Source organism: Xiphophorus maculatus, chromosome 22, assembly GCF_002775205.1.
Source record: "Xiphophorus maculatus strain JP 163 A chromosome 22, X_maculatus-5.0-male, whole genome shotgun sequence".
Classification (NCBI taxonomy): Eukaryota; Metazoa; Chordata; class Actinopteri; order Cyprinodontiformes; family Poeciliidae; genus Xiphophorus; species Xiphophorus maculatus.
This window is the reverse complement of record NC_036464.1, coordinates 14,882,105-14,908,374: the sequence shown is the minus strand read 5'-3', so window position 1 is coordinate 14,908,374 and position 26,270 is coordinate 14,882,105. Positions and strand designations below refer to the sequence as shown.

The window sequence follows — 26,270 nt, the reverse complement described above, 5'->3', positions numbered from 1 at the left end:
GGTCATTAGTAATTTTCTTCATAATTTGTCATCTACTGCCAATTCTGTTTGTCAAAAATTCATTTTTTAATAATTAGGATTTTTATTTTATTTTATCATATAATTAAAGCCCAATCTAGAATATTGCAAAGGTCAAAATATTCATACATGCCTCCACAAAAAAAGAGGATGACATTAATCATTTTAAGAAAATATTTTATTGAACAAATATATTATATGTAAATCATTTCAATAGTTTCCCCAAATTACTGATTTACAATAAGGCCATCATTTTATTTTACTTTTGAAAGGAAAGGAGAAGTATGTCAACAACAGCCACAAATTTAAGAGTTTCTGAGCTAAAAGACGTCTTTTGACAAATCTACATTTATGCTGTTATTTGAGGAGGCCAGGAAGATTCATATTCCAGAATGTCAAAAATATCAATCAAACATAAATCATCCCATTCCCTGACAAACATCACCCAGCTGTGAACACCTGTAAACATGTGAAGACTTTAAACATTTAGGCTTTTGATCTGGTGCACAGATATTCCCTTCAGTCCTTTTATCAAGACACTGTTGCCGTAAATTACAACAAATAAAACATAAATCCTTTTTTTTTTCAGTATAGGTAGCCATATCAAAAGCAACGATGACAATGTAAAAACTGATGTAATATTGATGCACATTAGGCACCACTAGGGGTCAGCAGAGACTACAGGGATGCAGGCTTTCTCAGAAGAAGCTGTGTGTGCTCCACCTTCCCTCTGCAGTCAGTGACAAAGCGGGATTTTGGTCTATGCAGTCTTTCTCCAGAAAACAATAAAGTAATGAGGCCTGAAGTGCTGCAACACTGGTGACTCACCTGCCTAAACTTGGCCCTGGCCTCCTTCTCCTTCATCCTGCCATGAGCCACCAGGTAGTCAAATACCTCTCCTGTAACAAGAACAAACACAAGGGGTATACATTTGTAAGAACCTCCTAGACTTTCAGGGACTTAAAATCATGCATGTAAAGTAAATAAATAATATAGTTAATGAACATGAATTGAGGCCTAACTCACCTCCACTGGCATACTCCATCACCAAATAAAGTGTCTTTTCTGTTTCAATCACCTCAAACAATTTTACTGCAGAAAAAAGGAAAGCATTAAGTAAAAAATAAGGAGTTAAATGAAGTTCATAGTTGGACTTTACAAAGGGAACCTGTCATTTTAAGAGACAAAACAGATCTGTATTACAAAAAGACACTGAACAGGTAGCATGTAGCTTCTTTTTTTTTGTATTTCAAGGTATTTGAGGTTTCTGCAAGTTTTAGTTAAATTTATGACTACAGGACCTTTTAATCTTTGAAAAGATTTAAGTTTAAGGCACTTGCATAAATTACAAAAAATATAACTGTTAATAATAATAACAAGAACACAATGTTCTCATTTTGTCTCAATCTTAACAAAACTATAAAAAGTAATATAAAGCAGCAAAATTAATTCTTGCAGGAAGAATAAATGTCCAGTAGTTAAAGTAAAGGCTCAATTTCAACTAAACAACGTTGCAAATGCATTTCTCAAAGAAATTGTTAGAGCATCTAATTAATTTAAGAAAAAAAATTAATAAAGAAGCAATTTCAGAAAGATACTACAGGAAATCTGGATGTATTTAAGGTCCAAAAATTCATATATGCTATATTCAGACCAAAGACTAAGATCCTGAACAAACCCTGATTAGAGAGTGAACGCATAATAACAATCTGGGAATTAAAATCACAAATGGGTTAGATCTAATTAGTTCATTTATTTCTTCAGTGAGTTGCAGAGGTTAAGCTAGTTCAACAGTCTTGCTTCTGCCGGTTAACAGACTCATCAGACTGATTCATCAGCATGTTCACTCACCTATATTAGGATGATTCAGTAGCTTCATTATTCTGACTTCCCTGAAAAGCTGTGGAGACACAGAGGAACAACATTAGTCCATCCAGAACAACATCAGATGTCTTCATTGGCAATAAAACCTGCTGCATATTAATGGAACTACAAGTTGTTTTGAAAAATTTTAAAGTGTCTTAAATGTGGTCACACTGGCAGAGGACATGAGGATCACAGCTCTACTATGCTGTGAAAAGCAATATGACTGATGCCATGATGTATTAAACCCTGCCCAGTACAGACAAGGTGCAGAATTACAACTCCACTGACAGGCTGCAGGGGAATGAGGCGACCATGTGGCCAGGACTGCAGCCACTCACACACTGCCAGCATCTGCGGAGCAGCAGCGCAGACATGCCGCTCCGTAACAGCTGTAAGACCTTACAGGCTTTGAGTTTGAGATTCCAGAGCGGTTATATTCAGTCTCTTTTAAATCACACACGTGGCTTTTCTTGTATTTTCTCAGAGCAGCCCGTGCTTTCAGGCGAGTAAATAATCAGTTGGATCTTCTGTTGGAAAAACTGCATCTCTTTGTGTGACTGTTTTATGTCAGCTGAGCTCCTGCAGCCACGCAGAGGTGCTGTTGAATCATTTACATTCTGTTATTTCCAACTCGACGTTTGCTCAAGTGTCGGATTTCAGTAGCGACTAGATAGGGATTTGCACCTAAAGAAGAGTTCGGCCACCTGAGACAACAAAGATTTTGGTCTTTGCTGACTTGGCCAAAATGTTTTTAAAAATCCCATCTGACTGAGTTTTTTTATATTATATGGAGGAAATCACATTAATCTTTGCTTTGTGAAGCTATTAATCTCTGACTTGTATGAGGTTGAGTTATATTTGTAAAAAGCAATGAATGGTAGTAACGTTCTTAATGACAATTTGGGTATTATGTAATGTCCAAGGTAGTGTGTGTTTCTAGGTCATCAAAGAGAGCTATTATATCAGTGTGAGCAGGCCCAGCTCTGCAGAACTTCCAGCCACAGTCTCACTTATTACAAAACAAAAAAAACCTCTGTCGCACTAAATCTTTCTCCTGTTCTCTGCCTCTACTTGCTTCTTTGTGACACCTTTAACCTCATGGATCCAAAATATTGCACAAGAAGCTGCAGCAGAGAGATTAAAGGTTCATATATTGTTCTGATAGCCCAACAACCAAGTATTGGCTGTTTTTGTTCAAAGTCTGTTGTGGAGTATTCTTCAATGTCACAGAGCTAACATAAACTATGATACAAGACTACATATTCTTCATCATTACAAAAAACATCCTTTCAGTAGATATGGGGGCTAGGATTTATTTAATCCTGAACTGATATTGTTTATATATTTTGTATTAGCATTCTACCTTATACATTGCAGCTTAATCCCTTTAAATACCACAAATCACCTGTTTCTACCATATAGGATCTTTGAAGGATTTATGTTGTGCTTTATTCTTAGTATATTTTATACCAGTGTTTCTTATAGTGGACAGAAATGTTTCAAATATCAATCTCTAAACAGTTGTTTAGTCTTCTTCATGCTGTTTTTCAACTGCCACTTTTGTAAAACAGCCTTTTCTACTTGAACTTGGCATTGCCAGGACAAATACTTGCATAAAACAAGTGTAGTTAAGCAAGATGTTATTTTCACACATAAGCTATCAGCATGAACAACAAGAAAAAGCTATTCTTCAGAAGTTGGCTCAATTTTGACTCAGTTTCTCAAACAGTTCAGAGCCGACAGACTTCACCATTTCTTACCAAAAAGCTGAAAACTCAGAGGAGAACAAGCTTATAAGTAGGGGATTTATAGAATCCAAAGCAGTGTTTTTTGAGAAAAATATGATGAATGATTTTTGAGTCAATCGTGAGATATTTATAAAGTAGTGATGCACAAATTAGTCAGCCAGTAATCAAAATCTGCAAGTTTTGCCTTTGATTATTATGTAAAGCACTGAAAAACCAGGTGAGTAGACAAACTGGTACAGCATAAATAAACCAATAAACAGCAAGAACTTAAAGTCAGAACTTAAAGTTTAGAGATTGGGGGTGCACTGACCATGCATTTGAGTTCTGATTTTCTGTTCTTTAAACTGATAAATGTAAAAAAAAAGGCACGCTTAGATATACATGAGTAATTGAAATAAAAATATTTTATGTCAACGCCTCAATCAGAATATTCTGATGGGATTCATCTCGATTGGAATAAAATTGCAATCCGAACGAGAGGGAAGGTTTATGGCAACTGATAAACTGAACTGCATGAGTGTAGAGACTTGTTTTGATCATGTCATTCTGGCAAAGTCATTACTAATCAACAATCCCATATTTTGAGGCAGTACTGAACTTTGATAGATGCTTATTTCCTCATGTTCTCTCATCCTGCAAAGAAGGAAGACCAACAACATACTGCTTAGCCTGTATTAATGAGTGCAGTAACATCTGTTATTAGAACCTGGCACTGGTCCATTCTGGGCTCTCAGAAGACACAGAACGAACTCGTTACTGCATTTGTTTGTCATGTTCAGCACAGATGGAAATACAGCTTCTTTTTCTTTTGTGTTTTTTAGCAAAATTTTACAACTGTCATTCTGAATAAAGCCTGGTGCATGTAAACCCACATCATGGCCAGATTAACTTTGTACCCATTTAAACAATGCATTTTGATTACGTCATCAAAATACACTTCAATCCGATAAAGGAATTTTGGATATGTAAACATAGCAACTGAGAATACAAGGAAGCATTAGTTGTGTGGGTTCCTTTACAGAAATAGGAGTTTTTAGTACAATTATTCATAGATCATTCATAAAGCAAATAATATTCCCTTAATTTCTAACAGACATTTACTAAGCTCAAAGCAAAAAGTACATTATAGAACACATTTCTTATACACATAAGCTACAAATATTAGACTTTGAGAGAGCAGTCATTGTAAAACTGCTTTACAAAGTTCACAGCAAAGACTAAATGATCACATACCAAATGATTGCATGTTAAACCACCTTTAGCATCATGTATTAACTTAGATTTCCAAACGATTGCCAACAATACCAATTCCCAATTTGGCATGTTCCACAATGGAGATTAAAAAGCTCAAATGAATAAAACTGTAAACCTTTTCATGCTGGAACACATTCAGCCTTTCTGTTATCTTATTTAAGTGTTGGTGTCTCTTTTGCTTTTGTACCCATGCAAGGCCTTGATGTGTTTTGTGCTTCCTCCAACTTTATTTAGTAGGCCCCTTACTTATACTGGAATGACCAACTGACCAACTTTTCCTCTGGTAATAACTTCCACACCAAAGAGTGCTGTTAGTACGACTGATTAGTGCTGTCATATGGTGATCAGAACAAGATCAGACTGTTGAATTTCTGACTGGCTGGTACACTACCAGTTAGAGCTGATCAAGCCGAGCATCACTATAATCTGCAGGCCAGACCTCATAGTCATCTTCCATAAAAACCCTAACTGTTGTATTTCTAGTTTCATGCATCAGTTTTTATTCAACGCAGCAGAAATTAAACATTTATGTAAAACAAATATTTTCAAGGCCCCAACTAATTAACAAACCTAGTAATTTTACAAAAGTTTCATTATAAAGGGTTAAACGATTATTATAAATACTATTTAATCATTAAGTGTATTGCATATTAATCAAACATCTATGTTTTGTATTGAAAGCATAAAAAGTGTTTATAAAGATAATACAGTTTTGCTATCTGCTCATAATTTTTTAAGAGGACCCTCTGTGGCTCTAAATAACAAACATCTCCTATGTGGCAAAGCCTGCTCGATATTCAGCAGCTGCTGCTCTGGCCTGAGAGGTTCCCTGTTGGTAACAAAGTGAGTTAGAGTGGAAACACGCAGACATAAAACCCAGAAGATGTCTCTCATGATGAGACAAACATATGTAAGTCACTGCATGTCCTTTGACATGCCAAGCATCACTCAGGAGAGGAATCTCTATTATTATGGATAGCGGACTTAAAAGTCCGTATTGGATCTTGAGCTCTCATCTCCACTGTCTTGTCCTCTCCCTCCCCCTGCATGTTGTTTGCGTCACTGCCCTAAAGCTCCTCACATGGGAAGCACGTGTGCAGCCACTTGGAAACAAAAATTAGAACAAATCTGAGTGGGGCTGTGGAAAAACAACAACAAACAAGGATCCCGTCAATACACATTCAATATGGATGTAGCCACCATGAAGGCCGACAGGAGATAATGAGTTTGAGATCTTTGATCCGGTCTGCTATCATTATCAATAATATCTACAGACGCAGTGGGGAGTTGCAGTGTGGAATAAAGGCGTTCTGAAGGTGTGCATGGTGGTGAGTGAGTAACTGCATAGGGGCTACATTATCCCAGAAATAAGAAGGCATTAAAGTAATCAATTTAGCTAATAAATGAAAAAACAATAATTTGAAAAAAAAGTGCATATTCTAAGAGGACGCACCATGTTCAATGTGCCTGAATCTGTGCAGTCTGTGCCAGTGACCTACTTCCAGCCACCCAGAGGCACCCAAACTAGCCTTAATTACAGCAGAGTCCGCATGCAGGAGGAGCAGAACAGAGGATATCTGACAGGGGACACTTACAGGAACAGGCTGCACTATTTCAGTCATGGCAGCTGCACAGCTGCTCGTTCAACGTGGAGATTATTGATAGAACGAGGAGCCTGCAAACCCTCCTCCATCCAACGGGTTTCTGTTTGAATGTGTGCTAATAGTACTTAAAAAACATCACAGCAGTAAATAAATCCCGTTTGCAGTTGCAGTGAGACAAACAGGCAGAAAAATAAAAAGCATATCTGACAGACATGCACAAGTCAAACTGTGATTGTTGATCAGCAGGCGGGATACTGATATTTCAATATGGAAACTTATCTGAACGTTTTTAAAGCTCGAGGAATAATTTCTAAAGTTTACAACTGTTTTATACTTTTTTCCAACAAGATCATTGTGCAAAATATGTCAAAACTCCCCTCCCAAACTCAGAAAGGTGAAGCTAATTACAACATTCATTTTGACTTTTACTGTGAAGCATTTCTTATGTCTCCATAGCTGGACATTTTCTGAGGAATGGCAGCTAGCACACCGTGTTCTTCAAATAAATGAGGGAAGCACAGGAGCATTTCTGAATGAGACTTCAGAATAGGAATGGCAGATCACAAAGAAGGATTTTCTTTTAGTTACAGATTACTTAAGAGATTTTTGACTGCGTATTTTTTGTCAGTTTTTGGGGTTGTATTTAGCATATATTGCTCTTTCTTGTTGAGCTAAAAGGTTTTGGACACTATTATTAGTGAAGTAGAGAGAAGAGGTTTGACAGAAGCAGGTGATATAGGCTTTAGAACAAAAAAAGTAGTAATTGGTCAAAATCCAGAGGTCGGACTTGAAGTAAAATTGGAAAACTGCATCAGCCAGAAGAAAACAATCTTTTCTGTCCGACATTGACATGAATGCCTTAACCTGTCCTCGACTCCTGAGGAACTAAAAATTAAACCAGAATAAAAAACGAATTACTTTGTTTTCATCTGCTCCAGCAATGCCTTTATTAACCTCCAACAATATTAGAAAGAAAACGCTCTCTCAGTGTAACGTGTTTAAATAGATTAGACTTATTGAAGTCAGGCAGCATTCTAAATGTCATCAGACATGTGATTGGCTGCATATCTTAGCAGCTCCAACATTTGATTTTGTACTATGATTCAGACAACAGTTCTGTCTGCCTAATCACATTCCACTCATCTGGTCAAGACCAAAGCTCCTCTAGCCAATGAGCTGGGCAGCATTTCATTGGCTAATGCAGAGTAGCAGGAGGAGGACAGACGTAAACAACAGCCATTATGAGAGGTTGACCCCACAGTGGGCTTTTTGCAGCAGGCAGAAAAGAAACGCAACCTCCCAAACTCAGACATTGTAAAGTAGATCAGTAGCACTTAAAACTGATACTGGACTTTCTATTGCTTTAGGTTTATTTACAGATCAGATGAGAGTGCAGTGGCTGGTGGGATGAGTACGGCATTTGCTTAGTGGAAGAGGAGATTAACCAAAGGGCCTATTTTAGGGGCAAAACGCCTTAAAACCTTGACAACGTCAACAGCCCGGATCACAGATGACATGTGATGCGTTTCCTGCGGTGGCTGTAAGGAGGAGCTTTAGAAAGCTCAGCTGATCTCATTTCCTGTCCTGACCACTATAAACTCAGACCAGGGCCAACGAGCCATGAAGGATCAGAACCGAGGTTTATTTTTAACTCATGATTCACTTCTTTAAAGCGGTCATTAAAACAGAAAAATAGAGGTGAAAACACCAGGAGATAAAAAAAAAGAGATAAAACGCAATAATTTTTAATAATAGATTTTATTCTGTGCTGCGACACAGCACAGATACAAAATTACTTGTCAGTTTAGAACAATGATACTCATCCATCTAGATTAGCAAATGAATGGTAGCACACAGGGGCAGGAATGTGAGCATGTGTGTGAAATGTTGCTATAACCGTGACTTGCTCTCAACGAGGATCTGCCAGTCCAATGTGTCATGCAGCTTTATCTGCGTGTATAAATGAGCCCATATAGGACCTGCTTGCTGTGCCAGATGGTGAGCCCACAGCCCAGCTCCTTTGGGACCACAAACGAAAGATCAGTGGCATTTTGACAGGCTAACATGAAAGAGCAACCACTAGCAGTGAGTGGAAAAGTCATGCTGCCAAATCAGATACAGCACTCCCACAAAGACCATACAACAAGAAAAGGAAAAGCAGCGCACTAGATTTAACCATGAATACAAAATGTCTCATTAACTTCCAAGTCAGATTAAGAGATGTAAACATTATTTAAAAAATTATTAGCTTAAGTGTACAATTCTTGTATTAATTGGTCAGTTTTAGGGCATTGTGTACCTATTGCGCAGCTACCTTCATGCTATCAAATGAGAGCATGAATGATAGCAGAGAAATTTACTAATTTCTCTGGTCTTGTTTTTACAAAAATATTTAACAAAGTTGATTTTTAGGCGCTTTATAATGGTGTTATTGAATTATTGACATTGTTTACATCAATCATATGTCTTTAGGACATAGAAGGTGTTTACTGTAAATAAGCTGTTCTTGACCTTTGACCTCATCTAGAAAACAAAATCAGCTCTTTGGAAGTCAAGTTTAGCAACCATTAATTTAAAGAATTAATGCCCACACACACACATACACACATCCCTCTGTTCCCAACTATATTAATATATGATGACAAACACTCATGTTAGGAAGTCTATAAATTAACACTGTTGCCTTGCAGCAAGACGTTTCTGGGTTTGATTCCCGGCCCGGGGTCTTTCTGCATGGAGTTTGCTTGTTCTCCCTGTGCATGCGTGGGTTCTCTTCGGGTACTCCGGCTTCCTCCCACAGTCCAAAAACATGACTGTCAGGTTAATTGGTCTCTCTGAATTTTCCCCAGGTGTGAGTGTGTGTGTGCACGGTTGTTTGTCTCTGTGTTGCCCTGCGACAGACTGGCGACCTGTCCAGGGTGTACCCCTCCTCTCGCCCGAAACCTTCGCTGGAGATAGGCACCAGCACCGCTCCTGACCCCACTAGGGACAAGGGTGTACAGAAAATGGATGGATGGATGAAGTTTAGTGCTAAAGAACCACCATCATCCAGTCAGAGCTTTAAAAAACCAGATGAATAATCAGCAACAAAATTAGGAACGATCTAAAGAAAGAACAAAAAAGAAAAAGAGGTTTCCTTAATAATTCGTGTAAAAACTCTCTCAGACTCAACCAGTCTTTTAAAAGCTATAAGGATAAAACATATATAGGAAAGGTTCATATCAAGTACAATAACAACTGAGAAAAGAAAGAAAAGCATACAGCTACCAGCAGCCTGTTACATTGACACCATATGTCATAACTGACACCCCTCTGGAGTTTCCAAAGGTGTCAGGTGCTCTGCGTTATGGCCAACACTGAGACACTGCCAAGAAAATAATGAGGGCTATGATTTGGCTCAGATGAACCTGAAGTCAATTGGAAGATTCAAGGTACGGGCTGACATATAAAAGATGTTTTTTCTCTGCTGGTCTACTTTCCTCACTAATTAGTCTTTTAGTGTCTGTAGTTATTGTTAATGATAGATTGACATGTTTTCATCTCTCATATCCTTCATCACGAGTTCAGTCTAGACTAGGGGACAGGGAGCCTTTGTCCGAACGAATACAAACAGCTAACCAGTCAAATGAGGAAATAACACCCTGAGATAGAGGCAGATTCTGATTGTCTTACATTAATTTGCTGCCTTAAGTTGAGTTAGATGTAATGAGCAAATTGTTCTGAAGTAACTCAATGAAAAGAACTTTCAAATCTGAAAAGTACAGAGCATTTCAGAAATTTTACTTATAATGCTTGTAGCAGAAAGCTTCAGGAATATTTAGGAACTTGGTGAACTGTTTGGATTATGTTTCAGAAGGTTTACATTTTATTTTTCATTTTCTCACATCCTGTAGGAATGGATCTCATCATGAGCAAAATGTGGAAAATTTGTGAGAAAATGGATTGCATTTTCTCACAGATCTTTGCATATCACATATCTTGTGATATGTGATGTTACATATCACATATCTTTGCATTTAATACTCACCATAAACTAAATATAAAGGAACGTTAAGATAATCAATTTGAGATTTGTTAATCAAGTCCGAATCGTCCACATCTGCATTAGAAGCATCAGAAAAATAAATTTTTCTTACTCCCATCCCTATAAACAATTTAGTCATCTTTTATCATTGACATTTTTCTATGACTCAACTAAACCAATATGTCAGCGATATATTGGATGGAAGAGCTGAACATGCCCTCTTAAATTTGAAATTCTTTTGTCACTCCCCTACTATTGTAAAGGTCACAGTGTGAGAACAACGAGCCCAAACAGCTTTGGGGACTGAACTGAAATTAATTATGTCTAGACTTTTTAATTAGAAGACAGCCTCCAACAAAACAACCAAAAATAACCAATAGACACAAAAAACCAGCTAAAGAAAAGCTGTATTTATGGATGAGCTTTATTTTCAATTTAGAGAATGTCTATCTAATGTAAATCAAGGCATTAATTGGGAAAGTACTGGAAAACCCTGCAAACCAGTAAAGGAGGCCAGTGATCAGTCAGTTTTCTGCATTGTTTTTTACAAGCTTCATTTAAATGCATCAACATCAGAAAGGCAACTAAGCAAAACTGGGTTGGAGTTGAAGGCTCTCTTTACTGTAGCCGCTGTAAAGCTTTCACGAGCATAGCACAGGACAGGGCGGGTCAGCGAGACAATCGATTCAGTCCAGGAGACGGCTGCTGCATTAAAAGGCAGGCTTCTGCATTGCAGATCGCACATCTGTATACTATTACAAAAACCTACAGCACAGAGCGGAGGATATCATAATGGATAACAATGTGCACATGCCAGGCAGAAACACAACTACCTTAAATTGATATGAGAGAAGCAAGCGAACAAAAGAAACATATCTGCACACACACTCACGTGTGTGCTCATGCTGTGGCATCAATCCCATCTCATCTTCCATAAAAAGCTATAAGAGTTCTCCATATTGACCCTCCTGAGTCTGCTGCAGCTGACATATGAAAGGCACACTGAATAATTTATCACAGCCCTCCTGATTGGTGCACACGCTCGCATGGTACACATGACCTACTGCGTGCATCATCACCAGGCAGCGGACAACACCGGCAGCAGAAAACAAAATCATCCGCGACCTCAACGAGGCCCAAACTGGTTGAGTCACCTTATGAGCAGAATCTCAATGAGATTCCCACCACACAGATTAGAAGCCACACAGCAAAGGATCCAACAAAAGATCTCAGGCGATGAAATTTCTTTCTGTCAGCTTGGATCGCACTGATTGGCTAAGAAGTAGCAGTGGGATCTCATTAGGATCTAACACAATCATAGATGTTTATTAATGGTGAAGAATACTGCCAGGAACATAACAGTGGTGGAAATGTCTCAGACTAAAAAAAAAAAAAACACCACTTCATTATAATCACTATAATTTCTCTCTGACTGACTTCCTTTTCTCAGAAAAATGCAAAGAATTAGAAGAGATTTTGAATAAATTAATTGATATAGTTTATTTAAACTGCTTTAAGGGAGTCGTGTTTTTCAGTCTTTCTGGCCTTGGAAACATAAGTGGAAACCACAGTAACAGCAGTATGTTTAACCATATATTTCTTTCGAATAAGAAATATATACTTGAAACATTTTATGAAGTCTTTCTCATTTCTTCTAATGAAGACTTAAGTTTTTAAGTTTCTAGGAAGCAGTGTTCTGCAATTCAGGATTGTCTGTTTCCCTGAGGAATAAACACAACATGAGGTAAGTAATATGCTCACTTCTTTCAGCCACGTTCTGGGTGAAGACCTGTGTTTATTTTGCCACCACCAGGATGGTACAGGAGAGAAAAAAAATGTCCAAAGCTCACCATTAGAGAAATGCATCAAAGACCAAGTCTCCATACTAACTATTATACTAATAGTTACTACTAATATACTACTAATTATACACTATACACATTCCACGTTGTTGTTCAGTCATGTTGACAGAAAATAAAGTCTCATCAGTCCAACCATTGAAAGTGTAAACATGCGGAATTCAAAATGTCATGGAACAGTGTCACTTTACTGGAACAGTGCACTTAGCTGAATGAGAACAAGAATCAGCTTTTCAGCAACAAACGCTTCAGGTGAATTTGAAGTAAAATGTTGGGTTACTTAACGTAATCCCTGGATCTTTGATAACAGAGTGAGGTGTTTCACTATGGGAATCGCCTCAGCGTGACCCGACTATGAAGAGGATCTACTATTGGTTAAAGGCTACAGTGCAGTCAATAGATTCCAAGGACGGAAATTCCACATTTTCATGTTGGAATAATAAAAAGAATTAAAAGGAAAGTCATTTAACTTTTAGTGGAAAAGTTTTGAGTATTCTCCCCAGACCAAACCTCAAAATCCAATATGGCAGATACAACTTGGTGATAAACACAGTAAAAACAGATCATTTGTACTTTTGGCAATTGGTTTCTCATGCAACTCTGCATAAACACAGCAATATGCAGCTTTCTATACAGAACTGTTACAGTTTTTGAAAGTACATAAAGTGGAGAAGAAACATATTATTAGCTTGCATTTCTAATAGTAGTTAGCCACATGGAGACACCACTAATTGTTCCTGGCTCACTGTTCTCCACTTCCGCTTTTTCTGGAAAGTTTACTTTCCTGCACTTCTCTTTGGAGAGTTTTCTGATGAACCAAAGTTCAATATGCTTAAATATTTTTTCTTTTTTTTTACCCACTGGTAGTTAATAGCTCTAAATCAGTTAAACGGTTTGCATTAACCTTGGAAACCAACTTTTCTTTGCAACACCGACAAATGTTTGAATTTCAATGATAACTGCTCACAGATGTTCAGACAAATATCTAAAAAGGTACTGGTAAAGCATTTTAAGAACCCTCCAGGCTAGTAAAAACTGCAATGAAATGGATCAGTATTTTGACATGTAAAAAAGTACACTGGTAGTTTAAGGAGTTTTATGTGAGATTTTATTAAATATTTCCATATAAATATATTAAAGGAGGTGCACTAATGGTGCAAGGGAATAAAAAAAACTTATTTAATATTCTGTTTTTGTCATTGTACCACATACTAAGTGCTTTTCTCTGTATTTTCTAAAATACATTGAAGGTCCTAATCAGTAAAATATTCATCTTGTGTAAAGATGTAATTATTTTTGTTCTAAAACCTAGAAGAACAAAAAAATTGATACAGTACTTTAACTTTTAAAAAATGTTAGACTTATAAAATCTTGCCATTTTTATTTTTCCAAAGGCCCATTAACTTATGCAGCCATAGGTAAATTTAATGTTTTCTTGGATTGGAAAAGTTTCTGACTCCTCATTTAGATCAAACAGGCAAATATCTGTACAATAACTGTGGAACTGGTAAGTTTGTTGAGTTATTTTTCTAAATGTGGATTTTTTTTATTATTATTTTTACAAATGTACCCAAATTATATGATTCAGATTTTTGGTTGCCGTTTCCCAGTGTGATTTGTTTAAAATAATTTACACACTTTCACCAGTGGTGCAGTAAATGCAGAAGACACTATAAATTCTATGGCTCCACTGGATGTACAATAAGGCTTTTTTCCTGTTATTACAGAAAAAAGGCACAGAAAGACAAAGAGCAGCCAGAGTGAGCACAGCTAGGACAAAGTCACGACCATGAGATGAATTTCTCAGATCCTTGCACACATGGTTTATTTTTAGACTTACAGTAGGTGATGGTACATGGAAAATGCAGCAGCGACTGCTTTCATTCCACAAAATCTAATCTACCGTAAGATTCAACTTTATACGTATAGATATATGGAACCATGTATGTGTAATCAGCTGGAAGATCACAACTGTGACTTGGCAATTTGTCCAAGCTCTTTGTTCTAATTGGTCCTGACTGCCAGACAAGTGACAACCAGGCCAGCAGGTGTATTTTTAGCCCCTCTTCTCCACAAATCAACAGAGCCAAGAGCGAAAAAGCAGGGAGACTGAGGTTTAAACGTGCCTTGTGGTCTCTCCTGACTACATCTGATTACATTATGTAAAACAGCGCATCCTGAGTTCAAAGAGCAGAGAAACAGAGCAGCAGGAGTCTGGGAATGACTAATGGAAAAGACTGTGAGTGCTGTAACCAAGACATTAGTGTTTCCAAGTGGCGATAAAACACCAACTCACCTTCTGTAGACTGGTCGGATTCAGCTGGGTTTTGTCTATAATTTTCACCGCTACCTAGAGGAAGAAAGAAAGAAGGAAAAAAGAGAAGCTAATTAAAAAGATTAAAACTTTCTTCTTTTTTTTGGTGTAAAAGAAAATTCTGTTCTACATAGTATGAATATTCTGTCAGCACAGACAAAAAGCAGAATACATACACTGGACTAATATAGGTAAGCCATACATATACAGCAGTCAGGTCAACTATACATGTACAGCAGTCAGGTCAGTGCAGAGATTGACTTCTGGCAGCAGGCTGATCTCTCCATTGCCATAATCACCCCAAAGTGCACAGCGAAACAGACACGCTCTCCTCACTTTCTCAGAGCTCAGCAGCTTTCACAAAACCACGAGCTGAGCAATACTGCAGAGTCACCGGCGAGCCCACACAATATGCTGATTAGAGATTGACGGAGCACTTTCAACAATCTGATGCGATTACACTCGAGTGCTTGTGAAATGCATACAAGCCTATTGTCCCTGAACAAAAAACAACTACTTAAAGTGTTTTTTCCCCTACCACAAAGAGCTAAGTGTCAAAATTGTTATGAATAGCAGCTGTTTTGTGGTCCAACCACAGACAATTAGGCCAAAATCAATTTTAGCCATGTCTCAGGATAAAGGTAATGCAGTACTGATCTGTTGGATAATGTTGGGTGCTTAGAGGCAACAGAGGTTGATGGTCTTTATTGGTCTCCCACATTTTTGCAGTTAAAAATAAAAAAATAATCTCATCTTCATAAAAAGATATCTGAAAATTAACATACTAAAGTTCATGGAAAGGGCAAGAGTTGAAACTGCTACATTTATGTTTTTATATCTGATTGATAACTTGTTCCTTTTCAATGTTTTAAAAAAACTTGCGTGTTTGGTCCTCAGGGGCCAGAGTTCTGCATGTTTTCTCTGGTTTCCATGCTTTAGCACACAGGGATCTACTAGTTGAATTACCTGCTAAGCTATCAAGTTCTGCAGGAGACTGCTAACGACCAATTCACTTAAATCAGGTGTTCAGGCAGGGAAAGCTCCAACATGTGCAGGATTCCAGCTGAATTGAACTGAACAGCACTACTTCAAAAAAAAGCAAAGATTGAGGATTTTTTATTATTCTATTTTTCATTTCTTGAAAAAATTCCAAACAGCTCTAATCATCATTTTTAATGTTTCTCCTTTTCCTCCAACCTTTGTGTACAGTTGACTGTACACAAAAGTGATGAACTGATGCAACTCAGAACTCAATAAAATCAGACAGCCTACACAATATGCTTTACTAATGGCTTGAAGCAAGTAGGTAAGCAGTTAAAGTGTTTATTTTTTTATTAAAGTGGTGTTCCTTTTTATGGATCATGTGCAATCTTGGTTTAAACCAGTTGTTTAGCCTACTAGGGCACATGTTTGCATTTAAAAGAACACTAGCACAATTCATTTATAACCCTTCATAATGCTGTGCAGATGCATGTGTTCTTCCTGTTAAGAGAAAGTGTCACTCTGTTCTTGCTCAGGATCAAAGTCAAAGAATTGATGCGATCTGCTGGGATTCCTGAGATAAATTTTTACCAGTCGACTTAATTGGGCTCTACTGTAAAAAATATTAGCTGTTTATAATTAGACCCAAATCTGACTATCCGACTGTAAAGGAATGAATTTTAATGAATTTGAATTTGGAGGATTGCATTCTATATAACTGATATGAATCAGACCTGTTCATCTTGTAAAATGTGCTGATTTTGTGAACTGGCAATTAATAAACATAATGAATTAAAATTGAAGTAAACATTTCTCATCTTCAAATAAAAATACCACACAGGAAACGACAGCACAGGTTTATTTATTTTATTGCATGTTTAACGTTGTTTTCTGGGGATAGAGGTTCTCCTTTTTCAGGTCATTGTTTGAAATTAAAAGCTTGGTTTAATTGGGAGACCATCCTCCAGACTTCCTTTGTCCCTGTGTAAGTTCAATTGTAAGACAAACTGCTTCTGGAGATAGTATGACAGCCATAATTACAACTTTTAATGACTTTAACTGGGGCCTTCTGAGAGCCTAATATGCATGCTTCGTGGGTGCAGATTGTGCCTCAGACCCCAAGCAGCACATTAAGGGGGAAAAAACAGCAAGTAAAATGCTGAGTCATGGCACAGAGAATGCAGGTTATTCATCACAAACAGGGTTTCCCCAAGACCAGCGCCGAGATTCAATTTCTTCAAACGCCTGAAGCTACACCCCATAATGACGCCGTTGTGGAGAAGGTGAACGAAACACAGTCCTGCATAGGCAGAAAGAGAGCCAAGGCTCACAGAGTAAAGAAACAAAGTGGACAGGTGGGGTCTGTTTGCAGTTCATCTTAGGTGGGGAGATATTCTCTGAGACTTTCAACTTCCTGCGAACCATGTTAAGAGTTTAAATGTTGACCTGTGGAATGTTAAAAATGATCCTCTCCCTCTCATTCCGGCATTTTTCACTTTGCAGGAGACGTTTTCATTGTTACACGATGTTCTGATATAATCCTTTTAATCTCATTTGACAATGACGTGGATGGATGACACAAAGTTTGCATTAAACGTGCTGCATCCGTCTGCTCACGCCAATGATCTGGGGGTGAATAATTCAACTCCACAGTGACAGAAGGCCAGTGTGCATCTCTGTTAATTATGCAGATCGTTTGTAACTCAGCGGCCATATGCTCGGCCCCCAACGCCGGCCCCGTCATCGTGCACGCATCTAAAACACGTGCAGAGTCAAGAGGAAGACGTGGAGGGAAAATTTTGTCGTGTCACCACTTAAGTGCTGAAGGCACCTCAAATGTTGTGCTGTGCCTATTTTCATCTGAGCTCTTGCTACACAAGCACTGGTACATGATTTAGGACACAGTTACACAATGAAAAGATCAGCATCCCTGCTACTAAAAGAGACAGCAGTATTTGAAATCAATATTAGCGTTACAACACATCAAATGCACAAGATGCACATAATGTTTCTTACTCTCAGCTGCAGATCAAAGCAGATTATGAATAATGAATGCAAGCTTCTCCTGCAAATATAATATTGATTTTAGCTCCTCCATATTGACATGAACTCCTGCAACTCTGCATTCTTGTTTGCAAATCTCCACTCATTTAAGTTGCTCTGTGTGCTGTATGTGAGAAATATGAGATTCTAAACAGCAGAGATTTAAATATTAAGTGTTTTAAAAACTATGCTACAGTAGTGCCCTTAAATAAAGTTAACAGACAGAAAAAGTTTATAAACCCATCTCAATATAGATGTCTATTATTTTTTGCTGTGGTTGCACAAGAATTCAAAATTCAAAAGAAAAGCTAAATATTTACTGTGTCTGCAGACATTTCAATATGTTTAGTTTGCAATAAACTGAACATGGATAGCAGTTAAATAAACAGCATAATCATGCAGAAGTATGGAAGACTGATACGTTTTAACTGTTTGTAGCCAAATTTGCATCTTGTGCTTATCTATTTATATGTGACAGGACATGAAGTGTTTAGTGGTTGGAGCAAATGTTTAATTTTTTAGCTGCAAGTTAATATCTTTTCCCTGCAAGTCCTGGCAAAAAATATGGAAACAAATCTTGAAGTATATTCAGTCACCTGTAGAAAAAAACAAATACCTGCATGGGTCTAATTATGGAAACGAGTTTAACGTTCAGACGGAGTGCTGAAAGACTGTAGCAAACTATGGCACCTGGCCCCAGAAAGAGAGGGGTTACGCATTTGAAAACTGTGGACTTTTATTCTGAAGGCAGTTTTTTTTTCCCCTTCATCAATTGTTCCTGAAAGACCTGACAGATAAAAAGTTTAGTGGTAGATTTGCACAATGCGGCAGCCACATTGATAGCTACCTGCATCATAATGTCCATTCACAATTCAGAACAGAATAAGGAAAGGGGTTAAGGTTAAACTACAAAAAAATTTAACATTTACTGCAGATTCACGAATATTTTGGAGAAAATTACACACAATTGCACAGCGCCAAACCAGACTTCCTCTGCCGCAGATTTTAGTTTTGTTTATTTTGTTTACTTTTATGCTTCCTGGTTTGGTAAACGCAATCTGATGGAGGTGGTCATGTCTACGCCGGCCCCGTCATCGTGCTAACAAATAGGCTAACAAATATGTCGTATAATAAGTTAGGCCAATACTTGAAAATTCTTTAAGTAAAGATCAATATTTTAGCAGACGCTAGTGAGGAACCAATCTCTGCTGCTGGATTCATAGCAGGCTTTTGATCAGCAGTAGCTTAGTGAGCAATAAGTTAAGCACAAGGTGTCAGAGCAAGCAGCACTAATGTCATCATCCGTTCTGGAGAATCTGTCTCTCAGAAACAGGTTGCAGAGCAGATCTGTAAACATGATGCAAGTGAGTCACCTGAAATATCTCTATCACCAGATCTCTAGAGGCACAGAAGGAGAGAGAAGCTGCTGTTTCTGTCAGCTCACAGCATCATGTTAGTGCATGGATGCTTCATACCAAGGAAACTGTCAAAAATCTGACCAGATGTTAAAAAAGAGGTAGATCAGAAAAAAAAAGCATAAGCCCATAAATAAATAAAATAACGAGTCTAAATACCTGTCAAATTTCAACCATTCGATTTTTTAAAATGTTATCTCAGTTCTCAACCCAAACTGTCCTTAGTCTACTCTGTTTTTTTTTGCTTCCATCAAGATGGTCCTACTACTCTCTGTGAGCTCTACAATCTCCGGCACTAAAATCTACACATAAGTGTGGGCATCATAGGCAGTCAGAGTCCAGGTGGGATGTGAATGCATCACACTTGAAATATAAGAATCTAAATGTTGCATCCGATTGCTTTCAGACTGCAATAATGCACATGCTGATAGCAGCTCAAATTGGATAAGACAAACAATAAATGAGTGTAGTTAACATCTTAATCAGTTCCAAACATCTAAAACAAGCTCACAACCTGTAATAATCAAACTGTTTGTCTAGATACATTTTAAGTTGCAGTTCAACTTAAAATGTATCTGGTAGGCCATTGCTTTAATAAGATTGCATCAGTTTTTGCGGATTCTGTACTTTCCATCTATTCTCCCTCCACCTCTTGTCCATGTCTTTGCATTTTGATGAGCCAGCAAAGCCTTTCACACACACAAACCGGAGCATGACCTTCTCCTCCAGCACCAGGTGTCACATACGCAACCTGCTTGTTTAGCATTAGCATTAAAAGCCACGAGGCCAACAAACTTGTACCCGTTAGACCTGAGAGACAAGTCGTGTTTTTAATACTCTGATAAAACCTCAGACTTCATGAAACTGAGAATATTAAAGGATGCAAATGGCAAAGATGCCAACATGAGAGCACCTATGAGGTACATAGAAGGTGTAATTGCAAACACACCCCATCACCCCAGCAGGTGAGCACTGTGCAAGCCTGCCTTTGTGTGTGAAAGGAAAAGAGATGTGCAACAAAATAAGTCGAGCAACAAGATCAATAATGCAAAGAAAAATGTGTACCTCATCTTTATTTAACATGCATCTAAATTTACAAGATCTACTTGGTGGGTTTTTTTTCCCATATGTTTTTGAATTGCAAGTCTGAAAATCTATCTGAGGCTCAAATGGATTTGGAAAAATTAGAAACAACAATGCAACGCCTTGCAAAAGTATTCACATCCCTTAAACATTTTCATACATTACAACCACAAACAGCATAAATGTTCGGGGTTTTAGTGACAAAGCAACACAAACCAGTGCAGAATTAGATGACATGGAAGGAAATTTTGGCTGGTTTAAAAATTTTTTTTTTTTAAACTGAATAGTGTGGAGATGTTTGTGAATAGTGATTTAGCTGCAGTATGTAAATTTGTCTCACCTCTCTCCCAGTCAGAATGTGCCTTGCTAGCTTCACTTTGGCAAAGTTCCCCTTTCCTATGGTCTTAAGGAGGCGGTAGTTGCCGATATGAGGCTGCTCATCTGTGGAGGTGAAAGAGTTGCGACATCGTGGCAGGCTGTGACGACTCGCAGACTTTGTTGGGGGAGCTGGAGGCTCAACAAAGCCGTCCACCGATGAGTGCTGCAAGGAAGGCACACATGGAGATTAACAAAATCACTCTGCAATTTCATCTTAAAGCAATTTGGGTTCACAAATCATAAGCAAAGAAAACTTGAAACAATCTTTTGTACAGCTGTCAAAGGAGGACAGACCAGGCACCTCTTTATTTGTAAATTCAAAGCAAATATGCTGGTATCTAGTATCACTGGGGTTGCTGTAGACTTACAAATATTAATATAATATAAGTAGTTCTCTTTATGGATACAAACCTCCATAGTGGAAAAAAATAATGAATACAGAAAGTGGACAAAGGTGTGAATCAGGTATTACTTTCATTCCTAAAGATATCTGTAATACATACCATTTGCAAAATACCAGCTCTCATGTTAACTGAAAAGTAGAAATACTGGCTAAGGGCTCCTGAACACACTCACTGTCTGAAACATCAATAGTAAACTCTGTATAGTCAGTTTGGAAAGTACTTAGTGTCACAGCCTCTGAACACTTTGTGTTGGACTCTGCACATCCTTGATTTGGAGATTTCCCCGCATTCTTCCTGCACTGCTTGTTGGAGCTTCACCTATCCTAAAGCACGAGTCCCTATAGGTGTGAAAACTAATGGCTTTTGAAAATCGTCAGCTTCAATTTTCAAATAACTTTTAGGTGTTTTGACAGCAAATTGCCTGCTTCTGGATTTGCTTTGTATTTTACATTCAAACTGAAAGTAAAAGGCTTGAGATTAACAGAAAGATCAGCTGATGAAATGTTCAGTGAGAAAGAGAGAGAACGAGACTTCAGTAGATAATAGGAAGGCTGAACAGTGCAGCAAAGTTAATCTGTTTGATCATTTCAAGCTAACGTCTGACATGGAAATTGCTAGAGTTGGAAATGTTTTGGAAATATCAGAGTTAATCTACAGTGTGCAGAAGAAACAGTCATGTTTTTTTATGATAGTCATGCCAACTACTCAATTGCAAAATAATTTTGCCTCTAAAAATAATTGCAAAACCATGGTTAAAAGCAACTGCTCTCTCACAAAGTGGTTCGATATTCATGCTGAACATTACAGAGAAATCAGAATCATCTTGGTGTTGGGGGTCAGAGGTTTAGAGAAGTCTGAGATCTGAAATCAACAACAAAACTCTGATTGGTCCAGCTCTACAAAAGATTATTTGTGTGACTTTCCTCATCACAAGCACAATGTATGATCGATTCATACTTCACAGGAAGATATGTGCTTGTTCCATGAAAATGTGTGTTTAATGTTCTGCCCCAGAGCATTTGTTTTACCAGCTACTCTGTAGAACTTGGTTACAAAGCATTTCTGGTTAATTCATTCAGAAACACGTGATTCAGATTTTAGCTATCAAAGGTAAACAAAGGGTTTTCTTCATAAAATAATGATGCACCAGAATACAAAGTCGTCCTGGAAACTTTCTAGAATACAACATACCTTCTGCAAGGTCAACTGTGGCTTCATACATGCATTTTTAGCTGCACTAAACTTATAACTTTAACCTCTACTATTGCTGGCCACACAACAATATTTCCTCTTAGTGCCTGAAAATATGCTTTTAAAGTAAAAATTATATAGTGTTTATAAAGCATATTTCACAAAAATGCTCACAGAAGCTAAAAACACTTAACACAGGGACATCCAAAATAGGACACAAAAATCTAAACACCAAAAGAATGAGATGCTACAAACAACCCATAAATCTGACTAAAAAATGTTCTTAACTCCGCCTACTTTGTAAAAATTTATTTCTACATCTTCAAAGCTTTAACCTTTCCTAACAAGTATTACTGTGTGAGAATGTCTGCATCTCCACACCCCTCCTCTCCCCTAAGAAGCGAATATGCATCCCAATTCAACTAACTAAAAGGCTAAAGGCTAATGAAGGCAAAACATCTCCACTGAAGTTATTTTGTTGTTACTTATCCTGAAAATTAATAAATTACACTAATAAGTAATGTCACCCACAAGCTATCTGAATAAAGATGCTAAATTCAAACAAAAATGTATGTGGGGGATTTTTGGTCGTGTTTCAATATTTTTTTTTAAATCCTAGCACTTTCTCAGAGTACTTAATTGTTAACATTATCAAGGAGGAAACAATGCAAGAGAATCCAGTCCCTTCCAAACATCACCACACAATTACCCACAAAGCAGGATTCAATATCAGAGGAAATAGATGACTTATGACAACATCTTCAAAATGTGTAGCACAGTGCCACAACTTTAGCATGATTTGAAGGTGAACAGCTTGTTGTGAATGCAACACCGGTGCAGGCCTGGTGCAGTCTCCTCTGGTCTGCCTCCTCTCCTCCACAACAGCTGCTGATGTCAGTCCAGGTCAAAGATCCCATGATCCTCTGCTCCAGAGCACCACACCCCGCCGGAGAATAAAGCCTCGGTCGGGTTACCCAAGCGCCCGTGTTCCTGTTTCACAGGGGGAAATGCTACACCCTACAGGGTGTGTGCATCACCTCTGCCAGCCTCCGTCCTGACTGAGTCAGATCTACGAGGCAGGCTCACATTCGCCGGTTTTGCGGTAAAAAACAGTCGGGGGAAACTCTTGATAGGATGCCAGCGAAGGTCCACACTCTCGCTTCACACAAACATTTTGCAAGTAGGACTGTACATAAAGTTAAAAAAAACATACATATACAGTGAAGTGACTTTGAGTTCTGGTGTTCAAATACTGTACAAATGTTGTCTCTTGTCCCTGGCCAATGACATCCTGTCCTCAGGGAGGCCGTACAAAAGAAACAAAACACATCCTTAGAAGCACACACACAGACACAAGAGGAGAGAGAGAGGGCTTTTTATTGCTAGTCTAAAAGCCACTCACCTCACTCTAAGTAATGGAGTCTTATGCAATGCAGTTTAGCTGCTATTTTGCCCTACAGGGCTTGCAGCTGGGCTTGTACGGGTGCAAAGTCGCCCGGCTGACTCCTTCCAGTGATGCTGAAATGGGGCTTTAATAGCCACCTAGTAATCTATGTCTGCGGGAGCAGCTTTTTCCAGACATTTACATTAGCTGCTGATGCATTACGGAAGACTAACCGTGCTCAGCAATGCATCTAATAATGGTCTGAGAGGGAATGTAATCATGTAAAGGAAGTTTTGTTAAGCTATGTATCTATACTGCTAAAGGAAAAATACTTTCCTTATTTGTTTATGACTTTATGATGATCAAAATACATCTATTCTGAAAGAGAGAAGAATAAAGTCTCTAGTTGTTGACAGACATTGGTCTTTTTCAGCTTTTGTAACTTTTTTCTGATCTGTGAAGTCACAATACATATGCCAAAATATGCCAAAATTAGTATTGCCACATATAAAAAAAAATAAACAGGCTGCAAAATTTATATAAGTTCACCACTATAAAACATAAACCAGTGTTCTTAAATACATTTTTAAATAACGCTGTCCTTTTAAGCAACTCATTCCAGTGATTTCCAGTCAGTGTGGCAAGTGGAGGCTTCAGTTTCCAGGAAACATCAGAGGAACCCTCACGTGTCACAGCCAGTGTCAGCAAACACGGCTCAGTCCTCATCAGAGATCATCCCAAAAGATCCATTATATTAAAGAGCTGTGATCAGGATGAGGGGAAATAAACAGGAATACCCGTTCATAAACATTCCCTCACACTGGGAGGTCTCTCGTGATTTCAGTGATGTCTCTTAATAAAAGCCTGTCTGTAACTCTCCCTCCTCCTCCTCTACACTGAGTGTGCAGTTACAAAAGGGCCCAATGGGTGATGGATGTCACATTGCGATGCTACCAAACGCTGCAACTGAAAAGTAGGGCAACAACCTCCCCCCGTTTACCGACACATACTGACTTTGAGGAACAGAAAATTCCCACAGCTGCACGAGTGGAGCGAGGAAATGTCCCTCAAAGGACACAGAGACAATATTTCATTCTTTATATTAAGCACCAATGCTTCGCTTCTGCCTTAAAGCCTCGCTGACGCAGTGCGTTGTTTAGGGCTATTGTGCTTGAGAAACTAGGACAAACATAACAGAGCTTCACCTTTATTCTAGGCTGGTTAACTTGAGCTTCGTGCTTTTATTCCCAGCAAGGGAAAGGAAGAAAAAAAAAACCCCAAGCGCTCATTGGTGGTGTCGCTGTGCAACACTGAAACCTCCAGAAGCCATTAACCAGATCGCTCCACAATAAATTAAAAAAAAAAATTAAAAACACCCCACTCCCGAACACCATTGTTCGGGCTCCCTGTCTTCTGTATTCCTGTGTCTGGGTAAAAGAAAGACACTTACATTCTCGGTGTCACGCTCGTTCACAGTGGGCAATGGCGTTCTGGTCGACATCTTGTGAGGCTCGCAGGCCGCTCAGCGATGCAGCGGGCTGGGCAGAGCAGAGCAGACACGGCGCGGTGCCTCGGACCCCTTCTCTACATCCCCTTTTAGCGGGCCTTTTACCGCAACATGCCGCGGACGGACGGACCTCGGTGGACGCGTCGGATTTCCTTATCGGCTTTGTGCACTTCCCCTTCAGGTGGACTAGTGTCAGACAGGAAAGGAGGAAAAAGAGAGAGACCGACAGAAAGGGAGGAGGAGGAGGGGGGACAGGCCAGGAAGATGCGTCGGTTTGGACGGCTCTGCGCAGCTCATCTCAAACCTCCCACCAGGAAGGATGGAGGATCCCTCTCTCTGCCTCTCTCTCTCTCTGTGTGTCTCTCATACACACATTCCCTTTGTTTGCTCCTCATTCAAGTCACCAGAAAACAGTTAAGTGCTCTTTCTGAACAGCGTCCGTCTCATTTAGAGCAGATAAACTGCTTTTTGATCCCGAAATGATTCCTGAAAATTGTAATTATTATACCCTTTCGGCATAACAAAAAACAGCAGAATCTATAAAAAAACGACTGCTATTTCGTACATGTTTTTTTTATTATTATTATTATTATTCAAGTACTCTTAATTACGTGTTTGAACATGTGTCCACAGAGGCCTAATTCAGGGATAAAGCTTAAATCACTATAAAGTGAGCAGATTTTGCCACCTGTTGGTCTACCCCTGCATTGCACCCTGCTTTGTCCATCTGCCTGCGAATAAAAATGTGACATTTATGAGTGAATAAACAGCAAAACAGATCCGCTATCCACTTCCAGACGAGAGACATTCTTTTATTTTATCAATGAAGTGGTCACATGTTGTTTTCTGGGTGTGGTTATGCTGCTGTGCATCCATCTGTGTTGTCACTATCTGTCCACTAGGTGTCAGGCTGCAGACGCACATGTGGACGCTCATTTAAAGGGACCGCTCAGAGTTTATTAAAATGATGTTACTACAGTGTGAACATCTATCTATCTATCTATCTATCTATCTATCTATCTATCTATCTATCTATCTATCTATCTATCTATCTATCTATCTATCTATCTATCTATCTATCTATCTATCTATCTATCTATCTATCTATCTATCTATCTATCTATCTATCTATCTATCTATCTCGTTAGAAAATATGTAAAATGTAAATCTATCATAGTTAAAGAAACACCATTTGTT

At 38.4% G+C, this 26,270-nt stretch overlaps 1 protein-coding gene across 3 annotated transcripts in view; it reads right to left on the bottom strand.

The window, feature by feature from the left end:
• The window catches only part of LOC102233238 (serine/threonine-protein kinase MARK1), a 35,970-nt gene extending 10,561 nt beyond the window's left edge, over nucleotides 1-25,409 (bottom strand). For 2 of the 3 annotated variants that reach the window (XM_023327390.1, XM_023327391.1), the window contains exons 1-6: nucleotides 25,017-25,409; nucleotides 20,550-20,750; nucleotides 14,670-14,723; nucleotides 1,870-1,918; nucleotides 1,045-1,110; nucleotides 847-917 (exon numbers count right to left, since the gene is read on the bottom strand). In XM_023327390.1, coding sequence (XP_023183158.1) covers nucleotides 847-917; nucleotides 1,045-1,110; nucleotides 1,870-1,918; nucleotides 14,670-14,723; nucleotides 20,550-20,750; nucleotides 25,017-25,067 — 492 coding nt within the window. In that variant the 5' untranslated portion in view covers nucleotides 25,068-25,409. The remainder of the gene's footprint in view (nucleotides 1-846; nucleotides 918-1,044; nucleotides 1,111-1,869; nucleotides 1,919-14,669; nucleotides 14,724-20,549; nucleotides 20,751-25,016) is intronic. The other variant, XM_014469727.2, reaches the window with a different exon arrangement.
• Between the last annotated feature and the right edge of the window lie 861 nt (nucleotides 25,410-26,270).